The sequence below is a fragment of the Neofelis nebulosa genome, chromosome 5, assembly GCF_028018385.1.
Source record: "Neofelis nebulosa isolate mNeoNeb1 chromosome 5, mNeoNeb1.pri, whole genome shotgun sequence".
NCBI classification, from domain to species: domain Eukaryota; kingdom Metazoa; phylum Chordata; class Mammalia; order Carnivora; family Felidae; genus Neofelis; species Neofelis nebulosa.
The window spans coordinates 33,588,169-33,609,777 of NC_080786.1; the positions used below are offsets into that span (position 1 = coordinate 33,588,169).

Here is a 21,609-nt window from a genome sequence, read left to right on the forward strand (position 1 = left end):
TGATTAGTGCTAATGTGGAAATTGAATAATAGCCTGTCCCATTCATATTTGAAAAAAATCAATTCCTGAGTAGAATATTCTCAATTTCGAGTTTTCTTCCCACACATTTTTCTTTAACTTTTGACACTGATGCCTCTTATCTATCCTAAGGCCAAATAAAATATTTTCTCTTATTTACTGTAAAAATAAATATAAAGAATAATTTCAAGTTGAAAATATACTTATATTTTATAATATTTATATTTATAAGTATATTATATCCCTTGTAGTCCTACAAAGAAACTAAACCATCCCTAATTTTCTTCTTTTTCATTTATTTAGAAAATACAATACTCAATTGTAAGTAAACAAAAAAAGCAGCTTTATATGAAGAGTTATTGTACAACTATGAACTATTTCATTAGTTAGCTCAGAAATGCAAATAGCATCTTAGCTACTGAGCAGCATTGGGTGTTTGGAAGAAACAGGCCCACAAAGCTAAAGTGACCTTGTCATCCTAGGCATCCTGGGATGAGGACCCTATGGCCTTGACCAGAGGCCAACACCCCTTCCTGGTGACCCCTCTGACCAGTCCGACAAGCGCTGTCTTTAGGTCACCCTCATGCTGGCTTAAAACCAGCTAATGTTGACAGAGCACTTAGTATACTAAGAGCTTTATAAGGACTATCTTTTTGATAGTCCTTTTTTTTTTTTTTCCAGTTTGAAAGTCACAGTTTATCTTTCTACAATTAGATTAGGAGAAAAAAAAAATGAAGAACCCATTGGTAGCAGGAAGGAGCAAGAGTCTTCTAGGATCTGGCATTTGATGAGATAGATATTCACTTACTGTGCATTTCCATTGTTTTTCCATGGCAGAACATACGGCAGAGACTTGGGAACACGCATGCCTGAAGCCAGGTTACTCTTATGTTCCATAACTATGTTGCTTGCAGGGCTGTTGTTGCCACAGTAGTTGGCTGTGCCCCAGACAAATGGGGTGATCTGTTCCCACAGATCTTTATCCCAGTCTTCATTGAAAGGAGGGCACTGCCAGGTGCTCTCAGCCAGAGTCTCTTGTCCAAGGTTCCTGGTTTGGTTGACAACATCCTGCTCAATACAACTTTTATCACCACAGCTTGAGATACATGGTGGCTTATTTCGGCCCGAGGAACCTGGTGGCGAGCATTGAAGGGACAAGTAGCCAATTTGTTTGCGACATCAGGATGATTCTTTCTGCACCTGATAAGATGATAAGGAAACCTGCAGGCCCTGACCTGGTGGTTTTTATCATAGGGGCATTGTAATAGCTTTTCAGGGTCCAGGGAATCGACGTAAGTTTCTTCCATGTTGGAAATGATGGAGCTGAATCCAAGTGCTGGTCGAGACATGCTCTTCCCACAGTCGCTTTCTCCCCACCTCCAGGCCCCAGCAATGCTCGCTTCCGTCCCCCCTATCTTTTTAAATTTATTTTTTATTGTCAAAACCATCAGAGTTTAATAAAAAAATGACTCTAACAGTTCATCTTAACAAGTGATTAGCCATGATAGTCAAAGTGTATACACAAAGCAGTAATCTTCTGTTAATCATTAATGCTCTTTTCTCCTGCGATCATGAATCATTAACTTCTGGATACTCATCTTTAAAGAGAAGGTTCCATTACTATATACGAACTGTAAAATAACATGTGAAAAAAGGAGATTCCACTCAAGTGGGTAGCAAAAGGGATTCAGAATACAATTCACTTTGGATGATCAATCCTAGAGTTCTATGAAAATGAAGATCAAATGCACATCATTAAGAGTCTCCAGCATAGAAAGTCAATCTCCCATCCAGGCTTCCTACTTATATGTCCTCTTTGCAAGCGTTTCCCAGATGTTCCCAAAGTGATGTCTCAATATACCTGTCATGGTCTGTAGACAAGAAGCATCCTATTGTCTTCCTGGATCTCCCAGTCACTGGAAAAAGTTGCCAGGTGCTGCCCTTGAGAACAATTTGAAAACTGGAAAAGGTTAGAAAACATCCTTCTGTTCTCTTGAGTGTCTGGAAAGATGGCATCTTGGAAATTGACTCTGTGAGGCAAGAGGTTATAATTTTCATCTATCCTGAGGAAGAAGAAATAGGAGTAGTCCTGGACCATGGTGGCAATGTTCCCATTCTACAGATGAGAAAACTGAGGCTTGGAGATGTCATGTAACTTGCTCAAAGCTGCATAGGTTGTAAGTTGCAGAGCCTGAAGGCAAACCCAAGCAGCTTGCTCTAAAGTCTGCTCTTGTAGCCATTAGGTACTATCTTCCCTTTTGCAAAGTAGAATTATCCCATTTCAGGCCCTCTGGTACAGGCCCTCTGTACAGTTAAGAAATGCTAAAACAAACCACCACCAACAACAACAACAACAAAAAACACAAAAAAAAACCTCTGGAGGAGCAGTTGTCAGAAGACCCCAATTTTTCTTGTAATGTCACCTTTATGTATGGTGTCAACAAAATAGAATTGTCAATTGGAGAGGGAGCCTAGATGCAGACAAGCAGAACTCAGCAGGAGGAACTCATTGCTCATGGGAGCAGTGGTCTAGTGACCTTTGGGTCAGTCCTCCCTGGCCCTACAAAGATGGAGCTGTTGCAGGGTTGCCACCATCTGCCTAGGTATGCTGAGGCTGCTAATCCAGGTCAGCTGGCCTCAGACTCCTGTGATAGGACCTAAGGGGTCAGTGAGGGACTGGCTACCTCAGAGCATGTATGAAGGGCTGTCCTGGCCAAGGTGCAAGTGATAGACTTTTCACAAGTCTGGAGAGAAGTCCAGCTACTCCTCATACCCTCTTCACAGGTATCAGAAGAAAACTCTAGAATCTTCCCCTGGATTATCTCTATATATAATGGTTCAAAATGAATTACTGATGATCAACATTTAACTTCAATCTAAAAATATAAGAAATATATTTACCCTTTTAATTTATGGGTTGACACTGGCACCCTCGCTGGTCCACTTATCACAGGGTTGTCATAAAGGGTTCTCCTGGTTCCCTGATGGAAGCAAGTTAATGCCCCATGGGGCCCTCACTTATCAGACACATCAACTGTGTTATGTGATCAAATGATCCTAATTAAATAGAAGTATGGGCTGCATCATCATTACTAACAATGTAAGCACATGTGAGCAGTGAGAAATAACAGGGTCAATGGACACTGTATACCCAAGCTCAACAGCAGCTATCATACCAGGTCAAAACAGTGGCAAAGTAGTCAGATCTGACAAGAAATTGGCACTAAAAATAAAGTTGAAAAAGACTATAGTAATAATTTTATACTCATTATCATTTAAAATGAACCTGACTCTAGGAATATATTATAACTTTAGCTGGTACCTAATGGTAAAACTATCATATTAGCCAAAATTGTACCTATAATTTCTTCAGTGGTGTTTAAAGTTTTGGGAGACATGATGTCAAGCTATCTGAAATTTCACTGGACTAGATAAAAATCAAAAGGCTCCTTTTTGACGTTTCTTAATACAGAAGTATTTCGAGTAAATGAACAAATATTTAAAGGTGCAGGCTCAAATTTTTTAATTGATAGAGATGAATTAAAGGGGAGTTTGGAGATCTCAGCTCAGCTGGAATATGCCCTAAATCCTTAACAAGAAACACAACAGCATTTCTCCCCTGATAGTGGCCCACTTATGGCAGTCCTGACCCTCCTGGGTCATACACACACACATTCATACTCTCTCACACACACACACACACTTTCTCACACACTCACACATGCTCACATACATACAATCTCATACACACTCTCACACACTTTCTCATACACACCCTCTCACACACTCACATACAAACTCACCCACACTCCTATACACACTCTCTCACACCCTCTCACTTTCTTGCACACCCTCGTACACTCTCATGTACACACACACACTCTCACATACTCTCACACACTCACATACACACTCTCAAAACTCTCTCTCACACATATACTCACATTCATTCTTCTCTGAACATATTTCTCCCTAAACTTGCACATGTACCACTTTCCTCACTCCTGATATGCAATTTTATTTTAACAATACTATTATTCCAAACCCTTTTAATAAAGGAACTAGAATAATATTTATCAAAAACTCCCACAGATAGCACAAAAAAGAAATACAGACTAATCATTCTACAGATGGTGATACACAATTCTGAAATAAAATATTAGCAAATAAAATATAGTAGTTCTTTAAATAAAAAAGTAGAATTCATTCAAGAATGTAATAAGGGTTAAATATTAGGAAAGTTTTTCATATAATTCATTATATTAGCAAGTCAAATGATGAAAACAAAGTGATCATCTCAATAGATATAAAGAAACCATTTGGTAAAATTCAATATAAATTACAATAAAAGTTCCAAGGAAACAGAAATTTTAACTTGATATGTTTGCATGTGTATACAGGTAAACATGTACATACACACATATGCTGATATATATGTGCAAGATTAATACATAATTCAAAAGCCAGAATTATGCTTAATGTTAAAGCACTAGAAGACTTCCCATTGGACTAAACACAGTATCATGGTTTTAGGTTATGTGGAAAATCCAACAGAATCAACTGAAAACTATTAGAAACAGTAAGAGAATTTATTAACATAAATGGCTACAAATTTAACATAAAAATGAGTTTTCCTGTATTCAAGTAATAACCAATTAGAAAAGATATTAAAGTGAAAATATCCCATTTAATATCACAACCAAAAATAATCCTTCTACTCCCATCCCCCCAAAAAGGAATAAATTTTGAAATAACTGTAAAAAGACCACTATGAGGAAAAATTTCTACTCGCTTCTGAAGAAAAACAACAACAAATATTTTAATAGAAAGGAATGCTTTCCTAGTGAATGGCAAGATTAATGAATGAAGTTAATTCCTCCACGTGGATCTCTACATTCTGTGTTATGCCAGTCAAAAATCTGCATCATTTTTTATTTAATAAATCATATTTAAGTTTACCTATAAATTAAATAAGGCAGGATAGCCATAAAATCTTTGAAAAAGGAGGAGTAATGGAGGAGACTAACTCAACTACATATTAAAATACATAATCAAGCTACAGTAATCAAAACTTGATAGGATTACGGGCACCTGGGTGGCTCAGTCAGTTGAGTTTCTGACTCTTGATATCAGCTCAGGTCTTGATCTCAAGGTCCTAAGTTCAAGCCCCACACTGGGCTCTGTGCTGGGCATGGAGCCTACTTAAAAACAAAAAAACAAAACTTGCATAGGATTAAATAGAAAATTTAATGGAACAGAGCAGAGAATTGGGGGGAAAAAAAGATCCAATACATGTGGGAGTTTTGTACATGGTAAGAGTAGCATTTTGACTCAGCAAGAAAAAAGATGGATTATTCAATAAACAGTGTTGGGACAACTGGCTAGCTGTTTGGGAAAAAAATAAAACCTGATATCTATTTCATTCCTTACATTAACTTGAATTCCGGATGGGGCAAAGATTTAAATTTCAAAAAGATAAAACCATAAAAGCACAAGAAGGAAATTTTTTATAGACAGAAGCCCTCTCTAAGCATGGCACAAAACCTATAAACCATTATGGGAAAGATTAATAAGGTGAACTATACACATTTTAAAGCCTCTAAAGTTAGCAGTAGCTACTAAAATTTAAAACAAACATACACTTTGACTTAGAAATTACATTTCTAGGAATTTATCCTATATCTATACTCAGAAAATGTGGGGGAAGAAAGGAAAGAAAAAGAAACAAAAGAGAACCATATGTGTAAGGATGCTCATTGCAAGATTATTTACAATAGCAAAAGAACCCCTGCAACAATCTAAACATCCATCAATAGGGGACCAATTAAGTAAAATATAGTACTAACAAAGGATGAACCACATGTAATCACTAAAAAGAACATGGTGAGTCTATAACTGCTACTCTGGAAAGCAAGCCAAAATGCAATTCATTGAAAGGAAGCAAGATAAATTCCTAGCAGTGCTATTGCTGGGTCATAGGGTAGGTCTATTTTTAATTTTTTTGAGGAACCTCCACACTGCTTTCCAGAGCGGCTGCACCAATTTGCATTCCCACCAACAGTGCAAGAGGGTTCCCGTCTCTCCACATCCTCTCCAGCATCTATAGTCTCCTGATTTCTTCATTTTGGCCACTCTAGGAATTTATCCAAGGGATACAGGAGTACTGATGCATAGGGGCACTTGTACCCCAATGTTTATAGCAGCACTCTCAACAATCGCCAAATTATGGAAAGAGCCTAAATGTCCATCAACTGATGAATGGATAAAGAAATTGTGGTTTATATACACAATGGAATACTACGTGGCAATGAGAAAGAATGAAATATGGCCTTTTGTAGCAACGTGGATGGAACTGGAGAGTGTGATGCTAAGTGAAATAAGCCATACAGAGAAAGACAGATACCATATGGTTTCACTCTTATGTGGATCCTGAGAAACGTAACAGAAACCCATGGGGGAGGGGAAGGGAAAAAAAAAAAAAAAAGAGGTTAGAGTGGGAGAGAGCCAAAGCATAAGAGACTGTTAAAAACTGAGAACAAACTGAGGGTTGATGGGGGGTGGGAGGGAGGGCAGGGTGGGTGATGGGTATTGAGGAGGGCACCTTTTGGGATGAGCACTGGGTGTTGTATGGAAACCAATTTGACAGTAAATTTCATATATTAAAAAATAAATAAATAAATTAAAAAAATAATAATAAATAAAAAAAAAAAAGAAAATAAAAAAAAAAAGCTCTTAACTATAGAGAAAAAACTGAGGGTTGATAGAGGGGAAGTAGGTGGGAGATGGGCTGATGGGTTTTGGATATTAAGGAGGGCACTTGTGTTGAGCACTTCTGAAACCAGTATGACACTATATGTTAACTAACTAGAATTTAAATAAAAATTAAAAAAAAAAAAAAAAAAAAGAAAGGAAGCAAGATACAGATCACAAAAAGGTCATTATGCACACAAGTGTTAACACGAGCATCTATAGTACTTTGTAATGTATAAAAACTTTTTATCTATTATCTATCAATTACATCTCCTTTCTCCCCAGATCACAGCCTCTTTCTCTACCAGCTTTTTCCTCTCAGCAGGTAGAACGTGTTCCAGAGCATTCTCCGGCCCTTTTAATGGCATGGTACAGAGAGATGACAGTGTATGCATGACATACTGAGGATGATTAGATGAGGTTGCACATACCAGAAGCACCCTGTGGTGGGGGAGCTCCACCCCAAGCTGGGGTGGAGGGGAGCAGTGATCAGTATAGGTATACTAGAGCCCAGTATGCTGGTATACTGTGTGGGAGCATTTCCTCAAGAGTCCTGGCAGCTCAAGCCTTGAGTTGTAGATATAAGGGATTGGTTTGTGGGGGAAGGTCAAAGGGGAATCTTGTCCTGACACATTCTGGGTCAGTGGAAAGACAGGGCAGCATCAAAGGAGGAGTTGAAGGGAGGGATCTGAGGGCTTGCGCCCAGCCAGGCAGGTTCCGGACCTTGGGAAGATATGCCAGCTGTATCCCTTTCCAGGGATTGCAGACAGGATGATGCTTGGGGGCTATTAGGTTTTGTCCTAAGATGAGCAAGTTCTGCCAAGGTGAAGTACGGAAAAAGTGGTACACATGGAGCTATACAGACAGAGGTGGGACTTCCAGCTGTGCTACTTTCTAGTTATGTGACCTTGGGCAAGTTTCATCATGTCTCTAGACAAAGTGATCTCATCTGGGAAATTAGGTTAGTAACTAACTTGCAGGGAGCAGGAGAAGGACACAAATGTGTGTTGCTTTTGCTTCGAGCATGGAATCCTCTTTTATTTTTGTAACAATCCTGCCTTCAAGACAACACTTACAAGTAGGTATATCAAATTTCATGGGTGCTAAGAAGGTTCCTTAATCCCTCCAAATCTCCTCACATGTCCATATGATCACTAATGCCTAAAACTTCTTCAACCCACAGAAAAGTCTCATTTCTCTCTGTCTTTTCCTCCCTCCCAGTGACCCTCCCTCCCCTTCTCCTCCCTCTAATTACAGAGAAAGAGTATAATATGCAAGTGTCTGGGAGGAGAAACAACATACTGAGTCCCACTCTCCATCAAATGGAAGTAGTCATTACACAACATGACAAATGACGACTTCACATTGTTTTCCAGGTTTTGGTGAAGCAGGCAAAGTGTACCTGATCTGACCTCAGGCTGAATCTAAAACCCAGAAGGTAATATCTGCCTTTAGCAGAGAAATTCAAAACAAGGCACCAGGAGCTAAAAATCTCAAGTCCTGGAGAAGAGCTAAATCTCAGGGTCAAAAAACCAGCAAAATTTATTCTCACTCAAGTGAGTTGGGCAACTCTCCAGAGCAGCTGTCCTGTGTGTGGTATTCTGACAATCTAGACTTTCTTCCATCTGAGGCTTGTCCGTCTCAGCTCAGGACCTCCACACCGGCCAGGAAGGGAGAGAGCTTGGAAAGACATGAAGGAAGAAGTGACCCATGTCACTTCTCCTAAGAAGAGTGTAACTATTGGAGGTTGGGGGCAGCAGAAATGTCCGGAATTGCTGAAAGGAAAAGAGAACCAGATGCTGGTGGTACCTCCAACTCCAACAGAGGCCAGCTCTGTTGAATCTCAGCAGGGCCCAGGAGTGTGGACAGGGCTAAGCTTTGGCCTGAGGGGCACATGAGGGGGCAACTTCCCTTGACAAACTTTTATGTAGTTCCCACTCCTCCCAGGCTCTGTGTTAGGCATACAGATGTGGAGGGATACAGCCCTGACTTTGGGAAGCTCATACTCCAGAAGCAACTTTGAATCTTAGCATAACATCTAAGTTTATCATATGAGCAGCAAGGCATGTTTCTAATCAGTGCCTCCAGCGTCCTGCAGCTGCCAATTCTCAGTGTGATCTGAGGAAATTTACCTCAAACCAGAATGCTGGGCTGTGTCTGGCATCAGTTGTTGACCGCCAGGCTCAATATCATGAGCCCATTCACTGCTGCAGCCCAAGTGCTGCTGCCCTAAGCCTAGCTACAGTAGCAGCCAGGAGAGAACAAAATTTCATCAATTGAAGAAGCCAGTGAGAATAGCTATTCAGCATCATTCAGATCTCATAACTTAGGTGGCTGAAACTTTCATCTGTGTTGGCCAGTAGTTCTCAGATTATGGTCCCCAGACCAGCAGCATCAGCATCACGTGGAAACTGGTTACAAACGTTAATTCTCTTAGTTTTGTTGTTTCCTTTGCAGTGAACACTGAACACACTGTGTGTTAGCCAATTTGGCAATAAATTATATTTTAAAAATAAAATAAAATGTTACTGTATTTAAATTGTATAAAAATTGAATATATTTTCATCAAAAACTGTAAATTATGATCAGTATAAGAATAAATATTTTTAATTAAAAAAAAAAAGAAACGCTAATTCTCAGTCCCCATTCCACACCCACTGAATTTAGAATCTGGGTTTTAACAAGCCCTCAAGGTGATTCTGATGCATGTGCAAGCTGAAGACTTTTTTTTTCTTTTACAGTAATGTCAAATTTACTCTGCTAAATATACAAATTGGATTTGTGTATTTACTGCACAGTAAACAGAAGTTTCTTGAACTGATTGATGGATAGGGTTAAGAATGCTTTTGAGTAGATAGACATACTTGAGAACTATATATTTGGGCAGAAATGTGGAACCTGTTTAATTTCCAGTAAAGGCTCCATACATACCTTCCCAAACATCCATGGTAGAGCCTCACACTAAATATTTTAGATACTCTGATCCTCCTTTCACTCACCCCCAACTCCCCACCCCCACCATAAAATCCAACATACCTTACTGCTTTGCATGAGGCTAGCATTCAGGCTTTCTCCTATCTGGGTAGGACAAATTTCTTGAAGATGGGAAGAAACATCAAATTAATATTAATATCAAATCAAGCCCCCTCAATAAGAATCACTCTGGTGTGACAGGTTCCATCTCCAGTCCATGCCATCTCCCAATTCAACATATTAATGTTGTGCTGACCTTCCTAACCCTATCTTGCACGATCAGCCAGGTACTATGAATAATAAAACAGACGTAGAACTGGCAGAGAGTAGCACCCCTTCCTTCACCTAGGACTAGGGTCTGAGCCAAACTCTGCTGTGGCATGTCCCTCTGAAGCAAGTTTGGTGCATTTCAGGTTTTCTACTGGGTCGAAAGCAGAGGCTACTAGACTTTCCAGGAAAACCCAGTTACATCATTATTGGATATTTTCTTGTCCTTCACATGCACACACAAAATGTATTCAGACCAAAGCTTTCAAAGACAGGGAGAGTTCCACTGGATAATGAGGAGCATTGCCTCATGATTTCCCCATTGGTCAATTGCCTGAGTAAGTGTGACACAACTTCCAGTAAAAAGACCTCATTCCTACTTTCTCTGCTACCCCAGTGAAGACTTAGGGATTCCTAAGAGAATACAGCTTGGGAAAAGTAAGCTGTAGAGGTAATAAGAATTCCCCTACAAATCTTCCTGTGTGGTGGGGCAAGTTATCTAACTTGTCTGCATGTCAGTTTCCTCATCTGTAATATGGGAATAGTATTAGGAACTCGAAGCAGTTTGACATATAAGTTGTTGCTTAATGAGTAAATGTTGACTGAGAAAAAGAATAAGAAGTAAGGGATAAACAATGCCAGCTACAACACAGAGTCACAAGGCTTAGACTTACACAGCCAGGGGATAAGTCTTAGAGGTCTGACAGTTCACACAGCCCTTCATTCCAGACTGCATCTTGGCCAGGATGTTTGAGGGATATGGCTTCTCTTCCTGGTTCTGCTCTATTTTTTACAGCTCCCAATGCCAGAGTCCGCCTTGTCACCCAGAAAGCAGGCAGTTTTTTCGGTTCTCCTCCCCCAGGTTGGGCACAAGGTATGGCCTCAGTCCACAGCTGCACTTGGCCTCCTTGGCTCTCTCATTAATGGTGGGCCCTTACCTTCATTCCAGGCTTCCTTCTCCCTCAAGCCTCTCCTGTTTCTAGGGAATAGCTGGGTTTCCGCCCAACCATCCCCACCTAGCCCTTGCCTTTCACTTTGGGGAGAGTTTTAGGATCTGCATCTAAAACTCTATTGAGAGCTCTCAGTGGACACAACTGGTTCTGAGAAAGACAATGAAAATAAATTCTCTGTCTTTAGGACTTTCTTAGTAGTCAAACGCAATTAAATACCCCACTAATAACAAGTAGATTTAACTATTCTTTGAGCTCCACATAGATTAACTCATTTATTCCTCATACCAACAATAAGAGGCAAGGAGTATTATCACCATTATACAGATTAAGGAACAAAGACACTGAGATGTTGCATAACTTGCTCAAATTTATACAACGAATAAGTCATAGAGCAGGGCTACAAACCCAGGCAGTCTATGACTTTAACCACTGTAATATGGTTGCCTCTTAATGTGCTACTGCATCTTCTCCATCCCTGCATAATTTCAACCTTTGCTGATGGCAAGGAGGCCTATCAATGTATCCAAATCAGTTAGGAACAATGACTGGTGAATCTAAAATGGAACAGGGAGGATCCTGAGAAACGTAACAGAAACCCATGGGGGAGGGGAAGGGGAAAAAAAAAAAAAAAGAAAGAGGTTAGAGTGGGAGAGAGCCAAAGCATAAGAGACTGTTAAAAACTGAGAACAAACTGAGGGTTGATGGGGGGTGGGAGGGAGGGCAGGGTGGGTGATGGGTATTGAGGAGGGCACCTTTTGGGATGAGCACTGGGTGTTGTATGGAAACCAATTTGACAGTAAATTTCATATATTAAAAAATAAATAAAAAAAAATAAAATAAAAAAAATAAATAAAAAATAAAAAATAAAATGGAACAGGGAAACTGGAAATGTTCAAATTCATGTTATTTTTCAGATTCTCTGAACAACTGGTTCCTGGAAACGTGAAAAGACCACATACTTGGATTTAGAAAGTTCAGGATGTCTTATCTCTATTATGAGTTCTGTTTATTACGTTCTGGGGAAGGTTATGTAAGTGCTCTAGCCTCAGTTTCCTCATCTTTAAAATGGAGATAGTAACAGTAACTTGTTGGCCCTCAGTCCAACAATTGGCCTTTTAGTTCTATTCTGTACTGCCAAAGCAGGAAACCTAAAAATCACATTTTTTTTTCCAGCCTCTTATGCTGGCTGCAGGCAGGTTAGTCTCTGCCAGTGGCAGACTCTGGAGGGAGATTAAAAGCAACAAGAAAAGAGGGTCATTTTTCTGCTTCTGACTCTGGGAGTGGTTGCAGCAGGCACTTGCTATGGAGGCCCTGGAGGGTAATTATGGGCTGTTGCAAAAATGATAGTGATCATCATAACAGCAGGGTGGGTGTGATGGTGAGAATGATGACTGTAAGACCAGGGGTGGGGAGTCTGTGACTGACTTTTCTTGAGACACTGCAGAAAGAGAATGACATGCTTAGGGCTTTAATAGCTCGTTCTGGTCACAGAACCAGAGCTTCTGTGATGGCCTAAAGGGATCTCTTATCTTTGCAGCCACAGGAGGGATATAGTCCCAAAATTCTACCCCAGAGGTTGGAGATTTGCAATGTAATTTCAGTTCATGAGCTCATCAGATTTTATGTGAGAGTTTGAGGATTGACTGGGAAGGAGTGGGTGGGAGCCTGAGAATTGGAATGGGGCCATCTGGATAGACTCATGCAAATCTGAGAAACTCCTGATCCCCCACGTCCCCTTGTCAATAGGAACACTCCTTCCTCCTCTAGCTGAGAAGACTAGTCTTCCTTTACAAGAAGATCCTTTTTTTTTTCCAGGTTATTTATTTATTTATTTATTTATTTATTTATTTATTTATTTATTTAGAGACAGGAGAGAGAGACAGTGCTCCACACTGTCAGTGTAGAGCCTGACTTGGGGCTTGAACTCATGAACTACAAGATCACAACCTGAGTTGACATCAAGAGTTGGACAATTAGCCAACTGAGCCACACAGATGCCCCTCAAGAAGATTCTTCACCCAAAGCAGTTGCCTTAAAAGAGGTTGCAGTTCTCAAGATTCACTCTCTCCAAACTTCATGGCCTCCAGACTTCTAACCAATATCAGAGTCAGAGTCTAAGAGCAAAGTGTTCTAAGGGCCAAAGATTAATGTCTGGCCTTGAATGATACAGCTTTATATGCCTAAATAAGTGCAAGATTTTGCACTTGTCACTTATATTGGCAAAACCCTGAGAAGTATACGTGGAAATGGATTATAAGACTGTTGGACCAAGTAAGATGAGCAAAATATTGGATTTGGGCCAATTGAGGTGCATACCAGAGATGGATAGCCACTTGAACTTTATATTTCTCCTTTTGGGAAGAGATTGAAAGTATATTGGTTTAGGGGAGCCTGGGTGGCTCAGTCAGTTGAGCATCTGACTTCAGCTCAAGTCAGGATCTCACCATTCATGGGTTTAAGCCCCACGCCGGGCTCTGTGCTGACAGCTCAGAGTCTGGAGCCTGCTTTGGATTCTGTGTCTCCCTCTGTCTCTCTGCCGCTCCCCAAATTGTGCTCTCTCTCTCTCTCTCTCTCAAAAATAAATATATTTTTAAAAAGTACATTCATTGTATAAGGGATAGCACATTGTGGTAAATGGAAGCATGAGTTTGTTGATATTGCTGGTGAAAATTTAAAAAAAGTAGAAAAGTATATACAGATGCTGAGTAGCCAAAAGGGTGGATGTTCCAGATGTTAATCTTGGGCCCTCAGCCTCACACTTGTTCTTTTGTACTCTTCTATATATGGCCAAGACTAGATGCTTGAAAACGACACTTTCAAAACTCCCTTGTCAGCTGACTTCTGTGAAAAGCCACCAAAGGGAGGCACTGGCCAGAGATCAGAAGACAGGTAGAAGAATGCAGCTCTTTCTCTGCTTCTGGATCTAGGAGTGACCATATTGGGACTGGAGGCTACTGCAGGTGACCATAGTGTCCTGAAATAGTGTGGATTGCTGCAGCTGTAACAGCAGGTAACCACAGGTCCCTACAATAGTGACAGTGGTCACTACAGCTGACGCAGTTGCTGTAGCAACAGTGGAGGGTGAGGCATCCATGCCTTGTGCTGAGCAGCAGTATTGTGGTTCTACCCAGCACAGGGGTACAGCAGTAAAGCCCCATCAATCTCAGTAGTGAGAACACACCAATGGGCTCTGAGTAGCATCATCTTCCCCTTTTGTTCCTCCAGACCTTACAACTTTTGTAACCCATTTTCTGTAACCAATTTCCTCTATTTGAAATACCTAGGTGGATTTCTATTTTCTTGACTGGACACTGACTGGCACAAGGAGAGAGAAATAGAATTTTCTTCCTTATATGGTTATTGTATCGAAGAAGATAAACATAAAGAGTGCTCAGTACAGTATCTGACCCAAAAAAGGTAACTCTACAGTCTCATATTTAGTTGTTAAACCAAAAGTTGTTAAGCATCAACTTTGTGCTTGGAGATTTTGCTGTGACAAGTCTAGGACATCTGAGGTGGGCACAGAGAAAAGAGAAGAAAGCCATGCTCAAGGAGTCTTTGAGATAAAGATGGGAAATGACAGTTATTAAACTATTGTATATTACCTCCAAACCCTTCTATATGCTGATCTTTGATACTGGTGCTGGAACTCTGGAAAATACAAGTTTTCTTTGTCATAAACGAATGATTCCTGTTAAGTCCTACCAATTGGAGCTCCAGAGGGAGACTGGAAGGCAGGAGGGAGACAGAACTATGTTCCTTCCTTCCTTCCTGCTTGCTTGCTTGCTTCTATCAGGATGCCCCAGCAATGAGTCTTCACTCCAGGAGCAGTAAGTTCCAGTTTCCAGCTTCTTCCAGCCCTCCAGACATAGTCTCAGTACATCCCTGCAGATGCATCAACACTACCCATGCACTATCCTTGTCCTTCACAGTGCTCCTCCCAGCTTCTAGTTTCTAATCACTTAGAGCTCTACCACTGTCTCCTCCTAGCTTTTGGGGTTTGTGGCTTCTTACTGCAGGGTTCCTTGTTGGCCTTTTAAATCCTCCAATTACTGTTTATCTGATTCCTTATATTAAATTCCCTCTGTTAAAATAACTAATGTGGTTCTGTTTTTCTGACTGGACCCTCCTGACACAAGGGACAGTGCATGAGGAATGTCTAGATGGAGAGTTAAGGAATAAATACTGACCCTGAACCACACAGTGCCAATATTTAAGGTTCTCCACAGTTGCAAAAGTCAGGTCTAAACCCTTCTTCCTTAAATGTGAGTGTGTTGGTGATTAAATGAAAGACTCTGAGCTGATTATAGATACTAGGGAACTAATAAAAAAATGAAAAGCTAAAAACTTCATTTCAAACTATAATCATTTTACTTTCCAGTAGTATTAATACATCTCTTCTATTAATATATATTAATGTATGTACATTAATCTAAATTAATATATTTGCATTGTCATGATTATGTTTTTTATGATAATTAATGCATTATCATGGGCAATACTTTATCGGATACTTTTGCTGTAAAACAAACCACCCCAAAACTCAGGGCTTAAAACCACTATTTATGTCATTCATGATTCTGTGGGCTGGCAACTTGTGCTGGGCTCAGTTGCATGATTCTTCTGGTCTCAACTAGACTCATTCATGTATTGCCAGTTGGCTGCCAGTCAAACAGTATGAAAAGAGCTCAAAAATCCATGAGGAAAAGAGATTCAGAATTCCTTTACATTACCTGTAGGTCTCTGAACAGGGTGCATAGGATCCACTGAAAGAGACTGAGCTCTAGACCACAAAGGGTAAGGCAATGGGAGAGAAAATATCCAGGAAAAGGTTTCCAATCCTCCTCATGCCTTTCGAGAACACTTTTCTCTCTACCCTCAATTTCTTGTTCTTGAGTTCTCCATAACCTCCTCTGGTGGCCACTTCGGGACATACACCTGTTCTTTTTTGCCTTTCTGCGCTGATTGACGACTTCCTCCCTCTACACTTCTCTCCCCATGTTTACAGTCATTCTCTTAAATCCCTTCTCCTCTTTTTGTCTTTTTTAAACCCCTATTCTGACCCAAAGAATATGTCTTCCCTTTCCTCCTCTCTTCCTTCCCTCCCATAAGTCCTCCTACAGGCCTCCTGCTTCCTATTTTTATCAGAAATATTTGTTATCAGAAAGACTGCATTGCTTTGAAAGGGAAGAATGGTGCTTATCTGTGGTGCATTTACATGAAGGGAAGGAAAGAAAGATTAGACAAAAAAAGAGCCAGTTTTAGCAGCTTCTCACATTCCTGGAAATTCCTAGAAACTCCCTCACAAACTAAGGCTCAAGGAAAACTCTGCTTTTTAGTGTTATTGCTCTCGTTTTGCTTTCTCCCCCATTCTGCAAATGCTCAGTATTTTAATTACATGATGAGTTAAATAAGCTTTGTGGATTCTAACAATTCTAATATATTCCCCACAAAATAATTCATTTTTATTTCCAAATTGATTTACAAACCTTTTAAAAAAAAAAACAAATTATACGTTGGAGACACTCTTGTCTTAGACTAGATTCCCAAGAAACAGAGAGAGAGTCTGAGATAAGAATCCATGCTAAACTGATTCATTAGGATATGGTGTCAGGAAAAACCAGTAAGGGATTGGGGAAGGGGGACCAAGGAAAAGAAGGAAGGGAAGCAACAGTGTCATCCCTCAGTCAAGATCTGCTCCCAATGGGATGAAAATCCTCAAGCACTTTAGGTGCTCTGGGGGCCTCTGGCAAAGTGAGTTTTAAGGTACCTGAGGGAACTCCTCTGACAAAAAGGCACAAGTTCTAGCTGTTAGGGATGAAAGTATCCAAGGAAATAGCATGCAGGAAAACAGTAAAGGACTCACGGGGATATTAGTGGAGCACCGACAATTTTTACTACCTTCCTGCATTACCTACTTTTGTTAGTGCTTCATACGTGTTTGCCCTTGTTTGTTGAATGAATGAACAAATAAATGAGTGAATCTGGCTTCATAGATATAATCTTTGCTAAGAAATAAGATCTTTCCTCTCATCTCCAATGTGTTCTTTAGTTTTAAAATTTTGCTCTTTTGTCCTACTTTTCCTCCTTACATTTTTGTAAATAATAAAATACAGTTAACACGCAAGGAGTGCTTAATTGTGCCAGTACTCATTTGATTTTATTTAGGGGGTGCTTGGTATGATCCAAGTATTTTATTTGATCCTCATAAAAGCCCCCTTGAGGTCAGTAGCATTGTTATCCCCACTTTTAGATGGGGGTTGCACACAGATTAAATAACAAGCTAATAAGTGAATGTAGATGTACCTGACTTTTCCCTTCCCTTCCCTTCCCTAGACTTTTCACCCTCTCCTTTCTACACACACACACACACACACACACACACACACACACACTGATTTTAATACACATTCATTTTAATGGGAGTCATTTACAGATATCAAGTCCCAGGGAGTTTATCAGGGAGGCAGGGAGGTGCCTTGGTTAAAATAACACTGTGCAGTAGAACAGAAAATAAGATGTCATGGCAAACTAAACATCTTCACTTTCACAACAAACAAAAGAGCCGCCTGAGTATAGACTTGAGCTGGTCAGAAGTTGCCAGAACTTTTAGCAGGAGCCAGGTGTCGGTGCTCACCTGAACCTCAGGGAGGCCCAAAGCATGGGGCAGGGAAGCTGGGCGTCCCCACTCTGGTCATTCCTTGGCTTCTCTCTATGGTCCAGTCAACTCAGATATTTGTCCAGAAAGTGAAGATGTTTAGTTTGCCATGACATCTTATTTTCTGTTTCACTGCACAATGCTATTTTCACCAGGGCAACCAAGCTCTCTGATAAACTTTGAGAACATCTGAGCCAGCTTGACAGTGAAAAGACTCTGTGCACTCTGAGTTTTATATATTTATGTATTTCACTTTATTCCATGTTTAGTATGACTGAGTAACCAGTTCAATAAAAAAAAAAAAAAAAGAAAGTGGGGTGGGGAAACAGTATGGATTGCTTAAGAAAGCAGCCCTGTTTCCTGCAGACTGTCTCCCAACAGCTCCAATATTCCTTTCAAAGTACAGATTCTTAACACAGATTAAGTGCGATGGGCATCCGATACTTCATCCCAATTCACATTATGGCTCTGAATAGGAAAAGCAAGAGTGTACCTCTTCAGACAGTCAGAAGGCGCATGCCTCCAAGGACTGTACTAACCAGGCAATGCAGAAGCAATAGAAGAAGATCTCTGTGAGGGCTCAAACCTCACTGGCACCAGAGCAATGACATCAAAAATATGCAACAAGCCTTCTTTCTTAAGTAAGACCACAGGAGCTAGTGGTATTTCCAGGGGCATGCCAAGAGTCAAAGCAAGCCCACCTCACCCCTGGCTGCCTGTATTTTCACCCCCTGGGTGGGCGGTGCCCGTCAGTGTCTCCCACCTTCACTTTTGGTTTTCAGAGGGCTCCTTTTTCACCTCCCATTTCATTTAGAAAAGATTGGATTTGAATTTCATCTTATCTCCCCATCTTGCAATCTGGCATCTGAGTAATACAGAATTAAAAGACAGAGAACTGGAAAGAGCTTGAGAGGTCATCTGGCATGATTCCTACCCAATGTAGAGATCCTTCTTCTGGAATACATACGATGATGATGGTCTCACTACCTCATCTTGCATGCCTATACAACTGTTGCACAGTATCTGCCTGGGTAGAGTTTCTAGCTGTGTGATTTTATTTGCATGGTCTTTGTCTTAAATCTGTATTCTTACAGGTTTACATATTTAACACCTATGATACTGTCTATTAATGTCACCAACTCCAAAATACAATGGCTATTTCCTTCTAAAGTTTTGAGCAATTCTGTTATGGGCTGAGGTGTGTTCCCCTGAAATTCATATGTTAGAGTCTTAGGCCCCAGTACCTCAGAATATGACTTTATTTGGAGACAGGGCCTTTAAAGAAGTGATTGAGTTAAAATGAGGCTGTTAGTGTTGTTCCTAAACCAGTATGACTGATGTCCTTATAAGAACAGGAAAAAGACACAGGGTGTACATGCACAGAGGAAAGACCATCCGAGGACACAGCAAGAAGGTGGCCATCTGCAAGGCAAGGAGAGAAGCCTCAGAAGAAAGAAAACCTGACACCTTGGTCTTGGATTTCTAGTCATTAGAACTGTGAAAAAATAAATTTCTATTATTTAAGCCCCATAGTCTGTGATACTTAGTTATGGTAGTCCTAGAAAATTAATACAACTTTCACATAAGACTTATATCCAGACCAAAAGTTCTCCTTGTTGCTTTCTTTAATTCTCAGAGATGAAATCATTAAAGCAATTTAAAAAGTTATCAGTCCATACTTCCAATATAAGACTTACCTGATAAATGCTATTACTAATAGATATAAATAAATCTCTGTTCATTCATTCATTCATTCATTCACCACCACTCATTCAGCACCTGCTATAGACCAGGCCCTGCACTAGGCACTGAGATCTCAAAACTGAATATTATCAGTCCCCTTTGTCTAAATGCACATGTGATTACACAGCAGCACTACACTGAATAAATTCCAATCTGGAGGTATGTATAGGTGAGAGATAGCATAGGAGTAAATGGTTAGGGGCAGGGAGAGAGAACGCAAAGAGGTGGTGTACTAAATAATACAAGTACAGAAGAATGACCAAAAGTTGGCCAGTGTGCAAGAGGGGGAAAGAGCTCTCCAGTGTGCTGAACTCCAGGAAATAAACCCAGAAAAATGAGGCAGGGCCTGATAAGATGGGCTCCTATGAGCCCTGCTCAGGAGCTTGGATTTTATTTCCCAGGTACCAGGGAGTCAGAAGGATTTTCAGCAGGGGAATGGTTTCCTTGAATTCACACTGTCACCAGTCCACCTGATCTTTGAGCCTGGCATTCAGCCTCCATCCTTCAGCACAGGTAGATGGGACACACTCCCACAACCATGTTGCTTCTGTTTCTCCTCTTTTAAAAATTATCTCACAGTCAATGTAAAACATGTAAGCAATGCAGAGGTTTACAGAGATAAACATGGAAGAGACTGGCCCTCTCTCACACCTCACTCTCTCTCAGAGGCAATTTGGCAAGCATCCCTCCGGTGCCATTTGTGTGTATCTGGACACAAGTATGTGTCTATCTATACAAGGTTTTTGAATACCTGAATGAAATCATACCTTCTGATGTGCTTTTTCACACAGCAGTATTCTTGGAGACCTTTCCATACCAATTCTTATAGACATTCCTCTTTTTATCATCAGCATAATATTCCATGCTATAGCTGTACTATAATTAACTTAGCCATGCCTGCCAGATAGACATTAAGTTGTTGCAAATATTTTTCTATTAAAAACATGAAAAAAATGAGTATTTTGGTGCAATTTTAATCTCTACTTTTCAGATAAGGAAACTGAAGCTTAGCTTAAGTAAACCAAGTCAGCACAGATCAGGCATTGCAAAACTGGTTGGGAACGTACATCCGGCTATTCCTGAGTTCAGAATCTTCATTTTGTATCATAACTAGCTCCATATGTAAACATCTTAACCTGCAGGTTTATAATTTTCATCATACTTAGAAAATCTTTCAGCTGTTAATTCTTCAGTTATTTTTATACCCTCTCCAGCTTTTTTTTTCCTTGCACTCTAATTATACATATACCAGGCCACTTGATTTTGACCCACAACTCAATACTCTGTTCTTTTTTTTCAATCTTTTCTCTTTGTGTTTCATTCTGGATACTTTCTATTATGTCTTAAAGTTTACTAATCTTTTTTCCTGAGTTGTTTTGTTGTTAATCCCATATAATGTATTTTGCATCCCAGACACTGCATTTTTCATCTCTAGAGTTTAACGTGGGTCTTTAAAAAATTCTTTCAGGGGCGCCTGGGTGGCGCAGTCGGTTAAGCGTCCGACTTCAGCCAGGTCACGATCTCGCGGTCTGTGAGTTCGAGCCCCGCGTCAGGCTCTGGGCTGATGGCTCGGAGCTTGGAGCCTGTTTCCGATTCTGTGTGTCTCCCTCTCTCTCTGCCCCTTCCCCGTTCATGCTCTGTCTCTCTCTGTCCCAAAAATAAATAAAAACCGTTGAAAAAAAAATTTTTTTTTAAAAAAAAAAAAAAAAAAAAAAAAATTCTTTCATAGCTGCCCTCATCACATTTTCTACTACCTTCTTGAACACATGGAGTATATTAATAATAGTTGTCTGAATGTCTTTGTTTAGTAATTCTATCATCTGTGCCATATCTGGAGCTGTTTTTAATAAATTGATTTTTCTACTTATTATGGATTATAGTTTTGTGCTTCTTTGCATGCCTGATAATGTTTAATGAGATGTCACTGTGATTTTTATGTTGTTAGATACAGGAATGTTTGTGTATTCCTTTATATAGTTATGGTCTTTATTCAGGGACACTGTTAAATTTCCTGGAAACAATTTGATTTTTCAAGGATTGATTTTCAGTTTCTTTCAGTGGACCCAATGCACCCTTAATCTGGGAACAATTTGACCCCTCTATTTAAGCAATACCCTTCAGAGGACTCCACTCAATGTCCAGTGTGCTCAGAGCGTTTGCCACTCCAGCATGGAAACCAAAGCCATTCATTAATATGAGCTGTGGTAATTGTTCTGCTTGCTCATTTCCAGTGGTTCTTCTCCTGGG

The 21,609-nt window shown here is 40.2% G+C and overlaps 1 protein-coding gene across 1 annotated transcript; it reads right to left on the reverse strand.

Moving 5' to 3' along the window:
• Positions 1 to 667: 667 nt before the first annotated feature.
• LOC131511356 (gametocyte-specific factor 1-like) lies at positions 668 to 1,422 on the reverse strand. Its single transcript, XM_058729075.1, is given in 2 exon segments — positions 668 to 1,122; positions 1,125 to 1,422. Coding segments are annotated over 2 exon segments (543 nt in total). The 5' UTR covers positions 1,368 to 1,422; the 3' UTR covers positions 668 to 822.
• Positions 1,423 to 21,609: the final 20,187 nt, after the last annotated feature.